Here is a 17,218-nt window from a genome sequence, read left to right as displayed (position 1 = left end):
TAGAGAAAATACAACATTTCAGGTGAGGAAAGGGTTCTTCAGGTCCACAACACAACTAACCTGCAAAGTAAGGCTTTGGTTCCACCACGAAAGTCAAATTGCTGGCTGCACACTTCTGGGTCATTACAAATACCTTGTCAAAAGGTAGTGGAAAAATGAGTATGAGCTGTGTAGTGTGAGAAAAGGGGTCCAAATCTGTGACAGATTCCAAACAGAAGAGGTAAATGGGGCATACAGTTAAGGAAAAAAAAATTGAAAGCTTACAGGAAGGGAAGTAACAGGGTAGGACAGAGTAAGATTTTATTGTCACAATATTGCTCAGGCAAGGGTTTTATCCATGCTAGCCATGCACAGAACTTCACTGGTTGCACAGCCAGCCACGTTAAGAAAAAACTCTGAGGCTGACAAAGCACTCAGATTTGTGCCTTCATTTCAATGCTGAACCAAGTACTATAGTTATTGGTTCCTCCTCTTATTTTAACATATTTGAGATAACTGTATTTTTCAGACTAGGAGTCTGTAGCTGTCCATGGTATCAGACTATTCCCCTCCCTCCCTCACCCCAAGCTCATGAAGGTCTAAATCTGTTCCATGTTTCTCAAGATGCTTCTCCAGCTCATCAATACCCTTAATTTTTGTGGTGGTGATAGGAATATATCGACACTTTGCTCCAGGATCTATACTAAGTACACTGCAACAACAGAGAAGACCTCCTAATAAACCACAGTGCCTGAAAGAGTCCAAATGGCACAGGCACTCAACCTGGGAGCAGTTTTGTTTCTGGGGTATGTCCATTACGTAATACAGAATTAAAAAAAAAATATTATAATCCCTTTCTCTCTACTACGCACCTCAACACACCACAAAGTCTTAAGGAAAGACCTATAGAAGCAGAAGACCAAACAAGGGAGCTTTTGACAATAATGTAGAATATAAACAACTGATGTTCAGAGTAAGAACGTATGTTGTTTTCTATCCAGTTTATTTTTAGGTACTGAAAAGAATTCAAGATGAAGCAACATTTAATCTGGAAAACTGCCATTCTAGGAATGACATACTAGCTTCATACCATGATCTGGTGTTGCTGATACGAAGTCTGACTACTGACCATCTGCCTTGCCATCAAACTACAAAACTTCTGCAACGCCTTTGCCAACAGTGGGCATTTAAAGTCTCCCACGTTTGTCATTTTCTAGTAATAGCAGCTTTCAATGTTGTTTTATAGAAATTTAAAAGTATATCAAAGGTATTTACATATGACAGTTTTAATAACAGCTTGACGAAAACTGTTTTCCTCAGCTTTGGAGAATACCGAACCAGCAGAATAAATATGGGACCCCCATTTCAGGGGATTTACAAGCGAAAATGGGAATTCCTTTACAGAAATTAAGTTTCCGGTCATGTTTCTGTAGGTATTGAAGCAGTATTAATTTTTCCAATGAATTTTGTGTGCCTTCTGAGTTTCACTCTGGCAGTAGCTGAAACTTACTATTAGGAAGAGTTTGTAAACTTCACACATTTTCTGCTACTAAGTTTCCTTTCATAAAATCTATTTGATCCAGATGCAGGACTTCTCTAATTGTTTCCAGCCTTGTGACCAGCATTCCTGCCAGTAATTTGGTGACATGCAGAGTTGAGGAAACATTTATAGTTAAAAGTGGCAAAGACTCTACAAGTATTAAGACATCCTTAGTTATAAAGCAGCAAAAGTAATTTGGCAATTTATGCAACATACTGTATGAAAGGAGGAGTTGTTAAGAAATACATACAGATTTCTTCACTTTGAAGCAGAAAGTCAGCCCCTTTTCTTCCCAGCACATCCACTGTTTTCCTTGGGCTTTTCAAATTGTGTAAGAGCAGAGCCCTGGTTACACAGAAGTCATCAGGTTCTCTTGCTCAGGGCTGGCTAAGTTGCCTTAGCCACCATTTCATTTTACTTGAAATCCTTTTATTGCTTGGTGTCTTAACATGCTATCCAGAAATTATTATTTTTTAACAGACCAGCCTGGTTCCACTACTAAAACAGAAGTAGAGAGCTTACTGGGAATGCTTGTGATCCACCAGAAGATACCAGTCTGAAGAAAGATGAAAGGTGTGTCTCTGTTCCAGGCTCCATGCATCCAGCAAACGGCTCTCCGAGGCTGAAAGGCCTCACATAATCAGGGGCTATTCCACTTCCAGTAGTGGGAAAGAAAGAAACAGGGTCAGCTTCTCTCAAGCTATCCCTTTCGAGTCAGCATACTTATTCTTGCCTCCGTAGAACTACTCCTAACTAATGTTAGCTAGTCCAACCCTAAGATCCCAAAATTCCAGGGCAGCTATTCGGTCCAACAGTGCTGCTCCTTGGAATAAAAAACCTACCTGGAAGAGCTTCCACTGTAGATTAACTTTTGTCCTTTAATATTTTAAAGGTCTCTTTCTAGGTGTGTGCTACAGTAAGTTCAGCTGAAAAGCTAGTCTTCTACTTCAAAATCCTGAAAGACTAGATTAACATACCACCTCACCTCCGCATCTTCAGTTGTTATTAGAATTGGAAGAACAATGACCAAAAGAGTTACCATCTGCATGGTTACAATCTAAATATCACGGAGCAGTGTTCTGCTACCAAACAGCTTGAGAAGTACACTCGATGTCATAGCTTTAATGTTAAAAGGGAAACATCTGAGTTGCTTCTGTTGATGACCTAATTCTACTGCTCAATAAAGTCAGAGGCTAAAATTTATTCATCTTCACATGTAGGCAGAAAATTGGTCTGCGACTTCCATTGCAACAATGCAAGGTTGTACGAGTAAGTAACTCTGCCTTCTTGCTTTCTGAAGTCTTAATCTGATTAGTACTGCTAAAGTAAGTCTTTAAGTTATTTCTCTTTTGTATCCCAAGCCTCCCAAACAACTCCCCTTTCCCCAACAACGTAATTAATTACATTACCTCAAACTGCAACTTTTGGGGAAAGGCGACATTGGCCAAACTGGCTTCAGTTTTGCTCCTGAAGAACTCCAAACACTGACACCCTGTGGATGCTGAAATGTTTAAGCTTTCCATATTTTGGTAAACTTACCGAATAGTGACTGGATCCACTGTGAGGTGGGTGAAGAGAATTTTCCACTTCAAAAACACCAAAAAACCGAAAACTAGCCACCACCACTGACCATGCAAGAAAGTACAGGCTGCAGCTAGCACAGCACCGGCTTAAGGTAATTCTCTGTAAGTATATCACATCGGGGAAGTGCCAAAAAGAGGCATTTACTGGCAGTAAATGCAGACCTTACCATAGCATTTTGGGGGTTTGTGTTTTAAGTTGCCACAAACATCTGTTCTCCTCTTACCCCTAACGAGAAAGGATTCTAACAGTAAAGCAATTTTCTACAGTACATCCTTCACAAAAACATTTTAGTGTAAAGTTAGTAATAAGCACAATTTTACTCACCGCATTGCAACTTCCTTAAAAACACCAGTTGAAGCATTTTACCTCCTCTAAGGGTTCCCTACATTTCACATGAAAACAGCTCTAATTTAGTCAGTGAATACATACTAGGTAATTAGGTAAATTAGTTATTTCTTAACATTTACACCAAAATAGTTATTTACCTGAAGCCTACATAACATACCACATGACACAATGACATTTGGCAGGTAAAAAGATTCAGAAATCTCACTACAATTTGTCATCAAAACCTGAAGAAGGTCCTTTGAAGAAACTGGAGCATATATACAAAGACACACCAAATACAACACTGTTGCAAGTTTTAATGTTTATTTCCCCAAGACAGCCTAGCCTGCACTCTACTTGGATAAATTTCACAAGCTAGTTTCCGCTGCTTCTAGTTTTAAACTTTAACCATGTTTCTGATGACAAGGAATGCTGCAAAAATACTCTAGTCCAACAAAGAGTTATGATCACAAAATAATCTTTATCCATTCTACAGTGTTTCAGAATTACCAGTTGATTTTAAAACACAAGGTAGATATAGATGCTAATGGTGGCTAATCTGGTATGTTTTATTATAGCAAACTGTTGTTCATGCAACACTTGTGCTCAAAGGGGAAGGCACAGCATTTCCTACAATGAGCCACCTTATAAAGAGTTCATTTTGTACAAATTTGTAACGTCACCTTTAATTTAGTGTGCAGAACCTCAAAACTGAGGTATTACTCCAATTATAAAAACACTTGCATCCTTTTTGTGCAAGTTTTAAAAATACAAAGTTTTCTCTCTAAAGTGGCTCAAAATAGATTGTTCATGGCTGCCTACATCTAAGGTAAAAAGAGTCTAAAACAATTGGATTAGGCATATTAAAGGTGTTCAAACCATGACTTGATTTGTACATCTATTCACACCTCTTTTTCGGTCTTTATTCGGCAGTACATATGCACCAAATTTCATTTTTAGAAGTTTCCATATCATTTTCATAGAAAACAAAGTTTGAAAACAAGTAACATTGAAACACAGCACGGTATTCTACCACAACAGAAACATTTGGTTACAGGACTCAACAAAATCTAAAAATGAACTATGCTGTAGATTACCACATGCAAAGGTCTTCATGTTATCTTTGAAAATGAAAAGGATGAGATTTTATTACCACATTTTACTGCTTCCTACTATTATGGCAACTTGTGTACTGCAACACAGTCTATTTGAAGGGAAATGTATGATTTTTTTCATGCAAAAATCTACAAATTAGTTTTGATGATATGGAAAGCTTTTCATAACATCAAACATTCATCTGGTGCAAATGCACAGGGAAGCCTTCCTGAAATTCTGACTTTACAAACAACTAATAAGCCATACAGGAAAGAAATTAAAAATAACTAAAAGAAAAATAAGAGGGGAAAAAAAAAATCCAAAAAAGAAACACAGGCTGCAGGAGTAAACCAGAGTCTGCTGCTAAACCGGTCTTTGTTTTTGTGTCCAGTGTAAGTTAACACTTATGAACTCATTTTGATGATTTACTAGGTTTATTATCAGCCCCCTGAAGGCGAATCAAGCTTGCATGCGTTCACATACAGCATCACAACCATACTCTCGTACACACGCCACGCCAGGACTAGGAGCCTGCTTCAGGACTGAAGAGCCCCGTATTTGAAACGTGAGCCTGGCTCCACAGCATCGAGTCCAGACATTCATTCAGCGTTGTCCATTCACACGGTGCTTCATAGCAAGGCCTGGGCTCATTCTCCTTGGACTTATATGGGCATCCTATTCTCTTATGCTTACAAGGCTTGATGATGATAGTACTGCATTTCCCCCCCATTGCTCTAGTAAGTCATTGTTCCTTCTCAGGCACTGAAGATCTTTGACCTGTAGCCCTTTTTCTTTGAACAATCTAAATAAGCATTCAGTGTGAAGTTTTTCATTACATTTTGCCACTCATTCTCACTCGCACCCACTCGCCATCTTGACTTCATTTGGGCTTTTCTGTGATTCCAAATGAAATCTTCACATTTTCTTTCCCGATTTAATGCAGCAGCGGATCCCATGAGCCAAGATTGATGGATCAAACCTTTTTTTTATTCAGTGCTGCATTGTACCTAACTTCCAAAATACCACTCTAAAACTGGAACCCTTCTGCTGGTACATTGGCAGATGAATTGAAACCAAATGTTCCGCCTTGTATTGCTTCTGGAACAAGGCTAGGATCTTCATCAATCTGTAACAGAACGAGAACATCATGAGCAGGAATAGAAATACAAAAGCCTCACTAAAAAGGAGCCGGACAGTCCTAAAGAGCATCTATCCCTTCACCTAATCTACTTCCTTCCATCAAGTCTTGCCATTCTTCTCCCCCAGTTTCGTAATTTAGTCCAAAATGGTTTAGCTTGTATTTAGTAGGTAGGCTACATGGCACCCAATAGCCTCTCTTGTTTATGCAGTTTTTACTCCTGGAAAGTATTCTGTCAGTCATGCATCATCTTTACTGCCACCTTATAAACTGCCACAGTTCTTAAGAGAAGACCAATGCCATTAAATCAAGTAAGGATTAAGACGAAACTGTAGTTTCAATTTAAGTAGGTAGTATACGGGTTACCAAATTGACACTAGATTAAATTCCAAGTCCTGCTGTATATGCAAAATTTGAGTTGCTAAACAAGATTTACATCCTACTGTTCATATAGAAGTGAAACTCTAGCACAAAATAAACTTCAGTGCGGACAGTAGTGCATACAAATCTAAAACCTTCCTTTGATTTACGTCACATGCTTAAACTGAAAACAAAATTTTGATCAACACATCCTACCTCCGAACTAACTAGAATATTCAAAATAGTTTGTTTCTTAAGAAGCACTATCTCAGATTCGGTACTCAAGTCAGCAGGGAGCTTATCAAAGGGGAGATGTCATGCTTAGTCAGAAGCTGACAGTTAAGAGAACTATTCCAAGTCTAATATTTTAATCCCCAGAGATGAGGCTTAAATGAGGCATCAGATCTTTAGGTACTTCATCGTGAAGAACGGTAAGATATGCAACAGGTTCAAATAAGGGCTCATTCTTCACTGAAAAACCAAACAAATGACACAGAGCAGGCTTCAGAGCTGTTGCCTTTATCTTGAACCGTATTTATTAACAATTACAAAAGCAGGTTGCAGAGCTATTACACACTTACATCATCTGAAGAGAAGAACTGATCAATGATCTCATAAGCCAGTTTGTAGATGTCTTCATTTTCATGGTTTTGTAGCTGTTCAATTTTCTCCAGGCCTACAATAAACACATAAGAAATGTAGTAGAGTTAAAACACTAAGTTCAGGCAAAACAACCTCCTTCTCCTTAAGGCCTCATCGTACAAAGTAATTAAAAACAAATCTAGGAATAGAGTGACTATGAATAAGATGCTGTTAAGCTCATTTGACACGCTTAAAGCGTAAAAGCTTCTTAGAGATTTGAGGAAATGTATTAGAGATTGAAGAATACATACCATGACAAAAAAAAAATTCTATAAAAGGTCAATTCCAGCAATGATAGTACTTCCCTTCTCTTCTTGCTGTGAGTAGCTAAACTAATCTGCGGAAATATGGCAAGGGCCAAACGCTAGGACATACTCCCTGTTCACAAAAACATCTTTTCAGCACCTGGCGTGGTAGCCCCAAGCTGTGACATTTCAAATCCACATACTGTTGGTGGCACACATGCCACCACTTACTGACCTGTGGCTTGATTGTACCATACCAGAGCTACTTGCTATACAAGTTATTGGCAGACTTGAGTAGAGCATACATATAAATATTTTTGAAGTTCTGACAAGCAGAGCTTTAGGCACAAACACCTCCCTCCCCCACCATCACCAAACAATTAAGCTTTCCCCCCTCCCTCAAGATTTTGTGTTTTAAAGACTATTCAACTCCATGTTAACGAAATCCCACACAGTTTTTTACCTGTGCCCAAACTTACTATCACTGTTCTTTCATCCTTGAAGAGTTTCAGTCAACTTAAATAGCAACCAATATAGAGAAAGTCTAAAAACCATTAGGAAATTAAAGCTATCATATTTCTGCAGGTGTTGTATGTGGAATTTTTCTCCCCCCACATTCACCTGGACACGACTTGAGCATGGTTAAGATAAGCATTATCGTCCCTACATTAACAGAAACTAATTTATCAAGTACACCAGACTGTTACAAATTTAGCTCCTAATAAACTTCATTACCATTATCCATCTCTTCCACATTTTCCTTGATCATGAACTTAATCAGTTAGGATAGGACAAGAGGAAATGGCCTCAAATTGCGCCAGGGGAGGTTTAGATTGGATGTTAGGAAAAATTTCTTCACCGAAAGGGTTGTCAAGCATAGGAACAGGCTGCCCAAGGCGGTGGTGGAGTCACCATCCCTGGAGGTACTTAAAAGACATGTAGACGTGGTGCTTAGGGACAGGGTTTGGAGGTGGACTTGGCAGCATCAGGTTAATGTTTGGACTCGATGATCTTAAAGGTCCTTTCCAACCTGAATGATTCTATGATTCTATGAAAAACTAAGTACATTCACCTGATAGGCATGAAAAGGTCACTTTTTTAAAAGGTTTGCTTAAAATATCTGTGCGAACACACAATACAGCCAACAGCATATACCTGTGGTAGGAAGGCAAACCATCAATTTCTGAAAAAACAGTATCCAAATATAAAGCATCATACCTCCACACTCTTCTATAAGATTGGCTATGGTTTCCGCTTCATCTTCAGCCATTTTTAATATATTACTTAGTCCATCCAGAACCACTTGCACAACTTGCGCATCTTTTACTGTCAGCAAATTGCAAAAGGGAGGAATTACATTTTGTTGAATTAAGTATGCCACCTAAAGGGGAAAAAAGCAAATTGTTAAATCAGAAGTGAGACAGAAGCAAACAATGCGCCACAAGCACACATCCAAACAACTTTAAATGAAGTCAAAGTACTCTCAAAGTCACCCAACAAGGTAAAAGTATTCTACAGAAGTTACTTTCAGAAATTCTTGGTTTCGAGCATAAAAAGGTAACATTTATGAATTATGTTACAAATATAATTCAAGTCTAGAACACACAAGCAGCAGATACCGTGAATTTTTCAGTATTAGGCAAGGAGTTTCAAGCTCATCTTTGAAGAATGATACCACCACCCCAACCCTGCCACAAATTAAATATTCTGGGCTTACAAGAAACTACTGTATTTCTACTCAACGGCTCTATCATTATCACACTTTTATCCATAGGGGGGAAAAAGTAGAAAGAGAGAGATATTGAATGACCAAGAATCTCATCAGAGCCTGAATGCAGTCATTCATAGCTACTAGGCCATCCTAACAGAAGAGCTTCCATCCAAATCCCCACTGATACTCTTAATTTCACGTCATTCCAGAAATGACAACTGAAGTTCACTCTTAAATCCCTTGTGGGAAAGGGAAGAGTTACTGAACAGGGGACAATCCAGACATTCATAATCCTGGCACAGAAGTAGTCCAAACCAATCAGCTGATGGACTCTCAAATGCACCCAAGAAAGATAATAGACCTTTTCTTAAGGTTTGACTCACTTGGTCTTTTCTTCCGCTGATCGTTAAGTTGCTTATTGCCCAAGCAGCTTCTTTCTGAGTACCAAAGTCACCCTAAAAATACAACCGTAAATAGAAATAATTTTTAAAATAATTTTATATAAATAAATATAGATTTTAAATTTAAATAGAAATAATTTTAAAAATAGTTTTTACGTTATATAGTGTTGTAGTAAAAGCTTGTATCTGTTACAGTCCATTCTGCATGGTATCACCATACCAGTTTTCAGTACGTGGGGAGAGTAACTAACAAACCCTGTAGATGTTTGTCAGTCTACTCACAGAGTGTTCATCCCTTCCCTGCAACCATGTTTTTAAACTGATCTTCCAGAGGAAGGGAAATTTGTTTGCATCAAAGTAAATAAAAACTGTAGTACTCCACACTCACACATTCCTTATCAACAGCTGTCATATTACAGTGACAGTAAGTGTCAATTTTGATAAACCAGTGTACATACTGTAACTGCGTCTGCCTCCGAAGTTAGTCAATTCAAATCTGCTTACTAAATTTACAGAGAAACATTTCCAGCTCTTTTCTCAGTGATCAATAAACTGGCAGTTGTGAACAGCTATATATTACTTAGGGGAAAAGACAAGTATTTCTTCAGTCTCGACCCCAGCCTCTACACTGAAGCAAGATATCGCATCTTTGTCATGGCTGAACACATGGTAAGGTTGGTATTTCTGGCTTTCTTCCACACTTCAGGAAAGCAAAATCAAGTAATGAATGAAGCAAAAAAGTAGGAAATGTTTGAAAGATAGAAATGTTGTACTGTTCCTGTTTAAAATGTGCTTTTAGCTACCCTTCCTTCTCACAAGGCAGATCCTTGGGAGCACAACGTGATTTGGAGGCTAATGTTTTAAAAGACACTAATGCTCAACAACTGAAAAGGAATAGAAGTATTTGAAGTCCCAAATGATGACCCATTAGCATTCAACCTCTCGTACTCAAAAAGCAACGAGAGACTTTGTGGAAACAGCATGAGAAAAAGCATTCAGAAGTGTTTACGAGCAACTACTTGACTTTACTATTTAATAAAAAAGGGAATAAAAGCATAAAAGCATTCATCTCAAGTTTTATCTATTACTGAAAAGAAGCATACATCCATACATGCATACAGCATGTTGCTTTTCTATGGGAAAAACTCTGAACACACAAAAGCTATGATTATTTTCTATGGCCACCTATTTTCTGTTGATGCTGTTTTACTTGCTTGAAAAAAACAAAACAGATGGGACAACCCCAGCCCATAATCTCATGTCACAGATCATTACTGGGATTACTCTCGGACTAGGTAAATACAGTAACACAAATAGGTTAATAAACGCCACTGTTGAGCATTTCCTCATGTTTACAGATAACGTGGGGAAGAAAAGGATGAAGTCCTTAAGCTCTGCCAAAATGCTGGGAACTAACTCACTGCTGCTCCCATCCAGACCTCTTAATGTCACATGAAAGTAAAGAATTCTACCCCCATTGTTTACAAAGTGAGAAAAAGAATTTAAATGACATTTAGAAGAACCTCAGGAGCTTCCCCCAATCTGCTTCCTCTCCCCAATACATTTGGCACTCATCATCTCACAGCACTTCGCAAAAGAGTATCAACAGTAATGTATTTTATCTTGCAACACACAAAAAACGCTCAAGGGTATAGTTTACCCCTGCCCCCCACGTTTACAGTATGATGTAAAACATGAAGCAAGGAATTCAGTGTCACTTTTCCTATTTAAGGAAGCAAACTGTTAAATCCTTCTTGTTATCTAACCTTATCTAGAAGATGTATTATCATTGGAACAAGGTTTGCATCTATTACTGCCTGAACTTGCTGCTGATTTCCTGCAGTGATGTTAGATAGGAACCACACTGCTTCCTGCAAAATAAAAGGACATGAGAAATTATTCATTCAGATAGTCTTCTATATCATATTTCCACTCCAGCAGGATTTTATACATTCACATTTTTTAGATCTGCAATTCATACACTAGTCAATCTTAAATACAGTCAAGTATTCTATCAGTTTGATTGTACATCGCTGAATTTCGACTAAGTACACTAGACATACAGGTAACAAAGCCAACAGTCTCGCCTTAGAAGACTCCACAAGAATCTTCAGTCTTTCACTGTTACCAAGTTATAACCAAATACTCCAAATCCACAGATTAAAAGGAAAAATTATTTGGAGACAATAAAGTCACAAGGCTACAAATGAACACTCATAATTGATTCCATTACTGAGAATGAATGCTACAACAGTTTTCAGCTGATGGTCAGATGAGCTCCAAAATGCATCATATTTTCCAGACACAAGAGTGGTAGAAGCCAGTATGTTCTTTACCTGCTTCATAATGTTTCTCCTCTTAGCATCAATCATCAAGAAAATGCAAAACCTATTACTTAAATGCTTGCTTTTCAAGAATACTGTAAAGTTATACGACCCTTTATGATGATTCTGTCCATAAGCCCAGGACTCTCTCCTTCCAGCAATAACCAACAGCAGGGCCTAGGAAAGTGTGTAAGAAGAGATCTTTTCCCCAGTAGGCCCTCCCAGTCCTGAACAGTTGAAATGTTGAACTACGCCGAAGACTGTATCTGGATTTTTATGTTAAACATGGATCGAGAGCCCCCCACCCTCCTTTTTAAGTATGAATCTATACTTTAGTCAAGAAATAACCAACACAGTTTCACATAAAATTAAGTATATTCAGAGTATCACCTTTTTTTAATCTTACAGTTGAGAAATTTCTCCCTTCCTAGAAACTCTCAATCACTCCTTCTCAGTTCCCTTCTCCTCTCAACTTATCTGGCATGACAACTTTTTAGACGAGTATTTCTCTAAACATGAGATTCAGAAATTCTCACATTCATTCAACTGAGTCTCTCGGATCAGATCACAGGATCACTTTCATTAATGAACCTGTTAGAGATTTAGGATGCCTAGGCTTGTCTTGGTGGGCGTGTTTTGGGCTTTAATCATTGGCAATGTTGTAAAGTGGCACCCCAGAATTTAACAACATGCCTCAGATGCACTCCGGAAATCAGCACTGCATTATCAGTGCCCCCATTTAAAGCCTCTTTAACACATGCGCACACACACACACATTCCCCACACCCCACCCCCAGTCTGATTTGGTTTAAATTCCACGTATCACACACACTCCAGTCAAAATGACATCCAATTATCTCTATTTCATCACTTCCAAGAGAGTCAGTTTAATTAAAGTGATATTTCACATACCAAGAACTTTTAAGTCAACAGCCAGGATTTTAAGACAAAGCTTTAATTTCATAAAAATCAATTAGAAGAATCAGGAAACAACATTTTTGTCAAGTACAAGTTTGCAGCTACTTAGAGATTTTTCTGCAGATGTTAACCTCAAGAAAAATTACAGCACCCTGCCTCCTCTTGCCATAAACTGGTACAAGTAGTCAGTTACTCAAATCTCTACCACACTACGTTATGTGGAATCCAGAACAGCTAAGCCGAATATAAAAAAGTTATCAATCGGGTGCAATCTCTGCAGTTACTTACCTTATTAATTTTTTCTTTGGGATGTGTCAGAAGTGCTGGAAAATGTGAAAGAGCTTCACAATTCAGAACTACCTGTGTCTGTTCATCGGTACCAGTGACAATGTTTCCTACAGCTCTCAGTGCAGCAGTCTGAAACAAAACACTGTCTTTAAAGAGTTCTTTTCAAAGATTTTTCTAGTTGAGCACATACTTTCAAACAGTAACAGTTAAAAAAACAAAAGGTTTTATGCAAATGCTGTACCACACAGGAAAAAGTATTCTTTAAACTTCAACATAAGCTATAAAAAGAAACGAGCTACTTTCTCTAGTTTTACATTTTGAGCAACACTTCCTTAAAGTTATCCAAACTTACTTGCACTTTAACTTCTTGATGACTGAGAAGAGGAACCAAATGAGGGACTATTCCGGAGTCTATCACCATCTGGATCTGTTCATTGCCAGCATCCGTTAGATATGAGAGTGCCCAGACTGTATCTACCAATATCTAATAGCAAAAACAGTTGTTATTAGTACAGAAGTACCATGTCTTAGAAAAAAATAATAGAAATTAAAATAGAAAACAATTCTCATTGTGAAGCCAGAATTGATGCAATACAGCAGAAACCCGATTTGTTTTACAAGCTTCATACATTCCACTCTACAGAAGTCTAAAATACAACTGCTGTTCAACCTGTTCCAGCTCCAAAGAATACACGTATATTTAAAAACACCTGAACTGCTAACTACAGCTTAAATTCTGAAGGATATAATAAAAACAATTCAATTATATCTGCTCTTTTCATGAAGCACTGGTGGACAATGTGAGATATGAAAGACTCACCCCTGGAAGGAAGATAAAGCCCTAGCAAATATTAAACTATGAGCATTTGGCACTCTCAAACCAAATGTACATCATACAGCATCAAGTTATTTTTTTCTTGACATTCCCCCACAAAATTTAAGAAAAACAATTTAAGAAAAGCAAAAGAAAAAAAAGAATTTTTTTTTAACTTCTGGTGCAGCGGCACTTAGACTGAATTTCCTCTGTGCGTGTGCATACATGTGTGCATCCAAACACAGAAAAGCCAATTTAAATAGCAGTAGACCTGAACATTTCAAGTGACAGCTTACAAAAAAATTGAGTGAGCATTGTCGCAGCTGACAACTCTTGACTGATTCACAAATACAGCTATTTCAAGGCATTCAAATAAGCTTAATTTCACCTACTTATATACAAGAAACTAAATAGTATAATTACTACGCAAACTTAAAGCTGACCCATTTCATAATTTCAATAAAGTCTCGCTCGTTTACTTCACTATTAAAATAACCTAATCTTCATATTTAACACCTCAGAAGTCAGATGCAACGCTAACATTTTACGTATGCAGACACTAATTTTTCTTTCATTTATACTGATTTTCATTACAACCTCAAACTTAAGTGCTAGTCAAAAAGCCCTGTATTTATCTGTAAATGAACGTTCACAGAAATACAACTGAAACTGCATTTTATTTTTAAGTGTAGGGAAAGTACATGCAAATAAGCACTTGCAAAGATACCGAGAATTACCAGGCAAAAATCATAACTGATGCTTAAAAATAAGCAGTTAAAGATACCAAAACAAGTTTGCCATAATGAAAGAGAACATGACAGATTTTTTTTTTAAATAAAAAAGTTAATGACAAACTTTATACTTCAGCTAAAAAAATTGTACCAGAACACAAAACTGGCTCTAAGCAGTGTTACTTACATTTACATCTGTGTGGTGAATTAAAACACAGAGCGCTGGAAGGATCTAAGGAGGAAAAGAAGCGTCCGAGTTATTTTTAAGGCAGACAGATAGCCAACTCCAGTTTAGTTACACTGAACAGTGAGCAATTCAGTCACCTCCTGAATGGTTTCCATCGGCGGAGGAGGATCTTTGTGACGGCACAAGTTGACCATGACCCAAGTAACATTTCTTAAGAAAGTTATGGGAATAGATGGGCTGATGAAGGACAGCAGTGGTTTCACTACTCCAAGACTAATAACGTAATCTCTACACTGGGGTCCATCACCTGTTTGAGACATCAAGGAATTATCAAGACAAAGATCATCCCATGCCATTCACAAGAAGTCTGATTTCTGCACACTTATAACTTCAGTTATTTAAAATGCAGACAAAGTTGAAGAATACAAGCCTCGGAAAGATGCATACAGATACAGATCTATATAGATCATCTACCATAAAGACACATATAAAGCTTTAGTAGGACCTGCAGCTGCCTGCCTAATTGCTTCCTTTTGAACCACTCTAAAAACAGCTACATTCTTAACAGAAAAGTGTTCCATGATTTATAGCCGATGTACAGGCTGGGGTGGTGTTGGGCAAGGGAAAAGGGGTGGCAGACAGCGCCAAACCACCGAGAACAGTTGATAGCCCAATGTATTCCTGAAGATCCCTTCTCAAAGTTTATAATCAATACTGCAACATCCCAATAATAGTTCAAAATGGCCTGAAAACAGATATTGTTGTCTTTGTATCTGAAAGATAAACACACTTTCGTCACTGCCCAGGCATCACTACAGTTGCCTCGAAAGCAGCATCTGACTTGTACCGCACACATATCACTAACAGCTTCAGGCAGTTACAATATGGTGCATTTTGTTGGTTTGCTTCTGAAGAGGGACTAGGCATTTCTAAAATATCAGACTGTAGAAATCTCAGTGTGTCAGAACCGGTATTAGTCCTCAAGCACTACAAACATAGTCAGGGCTGTAAACCACAAAGCTAATGATTGCACAGTAAGATGAAAAATCAAATGAAAGATTGAATGTTCACAACTTATCTAGAATTCTACACAACGTATGTGTTGCTCAGGCAAAATTTCAGAACTCAATGCAGAACAGTTTTTTATTTTAACAATTTGCATGTCTGCGTGCCAGTAATTCCTTTTCCTGTACCTGGAAAGAAAGTGTGTAAGCATGTGTTTTTTGGTGTGCACACCATCGATACACAATAGAGAAGAAAGGAGTAAGTTAAGAACAGGGTAATTGCCAGTCTAATAGCTGCCTGTTGTCTCATAGTTGAACATCTCCAAGTTCTAACACACAAAATCCTACCTAGTTTATTCATTCAATTATCAAAAGGAACTTAGAAGTTTTTAGTGGCAGGAGTAACACAAACCTATGATATTTCCTAAAGCCCACACAGCTTGCTCACAAACATTTTGATGAGGTGAATGCAGCAGTCTCAGAAAAAGTGGCACAGCATCTGAAAGATACAAACAAAACCCCATGCAATTGTTAAGAAATACATCTCTTAAAATACAATATAGTTCACATAGTTAGCTCTTAAATAACATTTCAGTACCGCATGAGAAATTTTTCTCCTGGTCAAAGCCTTACTAACTTCCCAGATGATACTGAAATAAAACACACTGTAACAATTCTTCTTTTATTGCACCTTCTTACAAAAAGCCCGCACTTCAGAACATTATGAAAGCAACTCTTAAAATAACCTGACATTTAATTAGTCTGTAAGTCTCACAAGTTTACTGAAGCTTGTCGGGACTCCAAATTTAGTTATACTTCTTGAATTTAGAAATTCCATGCTAAGTTCTCTATCAGAACCAGCCACAAAGTAGTAACTGTTTAAGACCAACCTCATCCATTCAAATTAGCCAACTTAAGAGTCAGCAGGTACACATCTACATTATTGACTGGTAAGGTAGTAAGAGGGAAGGACAGGGGTTTAATTTGCTTCAATCTTACTGATTGACAGTACCTTATATCCCCCATCACATCTTTACTAGAAGTGAAGTATGTGCCAGTTTCTGATCCTAGCACATGCAGAAAGCTAATTACTGAGGGATCTTCTGTATACATCGCCAGTGTGGAGCTCCAGGCAACGCTTTAGCGCATAACTTCACCTCTGGCTCTACCAAGACGAAGCCTAGTTAATCGAGCATACACAGACATGCAACTTGAACTGCACCAGAAGAGTCCCTGTTGCCAATACAGAGGCGCTACTAAGCACCAAGTCACTGTGTACTCTTCCCTAATATTTCCAAACTCTGCATTCAGTATCTTTTGATAACCATTATGAAGATACATGTACATCAACAGCAGCTGTTTCTCCGAATCTAGTCATCGTGGTCTCCTGAAAACTAATACAGATGCATTCCTCAGTGTGATGCCTCCTTTTATATCACTAAGTTTTGACTCTACTCTGTCTGAGACCTGTTATTATCTAACATACCAGAATAACCTAACTGATCACTGCAGAAGCGACTGTTTCAAATGCTACCGCTATGTGCCAAAAAAAGCCAACTGACTGAAAGGGATTCAAAAGGCGACACACAAAACTCCGCAATTGTTATCAAGGCAGCTACTTTTCTACCCTATGTTGGTGTCAGACAGGAGAATGCTCCCAATATTTAGAACTAAAGCTAAACCAATGTTTCAAACACATTTACATGCACAACATTGAGATAACTGATCCTCATTTTTTATCCCCAGCACTAAAGGTGCTTGCTTACATGATTTGTTAATGACAGTTTAGTCTGTAAGAAACACTCATTTACTTTAGATCACATATTTCAAGAGAAGCTGGTATTTTTAGTTAGACTCTTTCTCAGTGTAAAACATTTTTGTTAGAGAAATAACAAATCAACAGATTTCTTATTTCCTACTAAATAAAAGT

The 17,218-nt window shown here is 37.9% G+C and overlaps 1 protein-coding gene and 1 non-coding gene across 2 annotated transcripts in view; both read right to left on the bottom strand.

Annotated features, from left to right (window-relative positions):
* Positions 1 to 3,743: 3,743 nt before the first annotated feature.
* KPNA4 (karyopherin subunit alpha 4) overlaps positions 3,744 to 17,218 on the bottom strand; it is a 28,962-nt gene continuing 15,487 nt past the window's right edge. The window contains exons 8-17 of the mRNA XM_059822896.1: positions 15,701 to 15,787; positions 14,422 to 14,591; positions 14,285 to 14,329; positions 12,905 to 13,036; positions 12,553 to 12,681; positions 10,789 to 10,893; positions 9,005 to 9,076; positions 8,129 to 8,291; positions 6,605 to 6,699; positions 3,744 to 5,651 (exon numbers count right to left, since the gene is read on the bottom strand). Of these exons, the coding sequence (XP_059678879.1) occupies positions 5,553 to 5,651; positions 6,605 to 6,699; positions 8,129 to 8,291; positions 9,005 to 9,076; positions 10,789 to 10,893; positions 12,553 to 12,681; positions 12,905 to 13,036; positions 14,285 to 14,329; positions 14,422 to 14,591; positions 15,701 to 15,787 (1,097 nt within the window). The 3' untranslated portion in view covers positions 3,744 to 5,552. The remainder of the gene's footprint in view (positions 5,652 to 6,604; positions 6,700 to 8,128; positions 8,292 to 9,004; positions 9,077 to 10,788; positions 10,894 to 12,552; positions 12,682 to 12,904; positions 13,037 to 14,284; positions 14,330 to 14,421; positions 14,592 to 15,700; positions 15,788 to 17,218) is intronic.
* Positions 11,902 to 12,222, bottom strand: LOC132317791 (small Cajal body-specific RNA 7). The gene has a single exon (XR_009484191.1). It is a non-coding gene; the product is annotated as a small Cajal body-specific RNA 7 (non-coding RNA).

Source organism: Gavia stellata, chromosome 11, assembly GCF_030936135.1.
Source record: "Gavia stellata isolate bGavSte3 chromosome 11, bGavSte3.hap2, whole genome shotgun sequence".
In the NCBI taxonomy this organism is placed as follows: domain Eukaryota; kingdom Metazoa; phylum Chordata; class Aves; order Gaviiformes; family Gaviidae; genus Gavia; species Gavia stellata.
The sequence above is the reverse complement of the archived record's forward strand: the minus strand, read 5'-3'. Positions and strand labels throughout refer to the sequence as shown.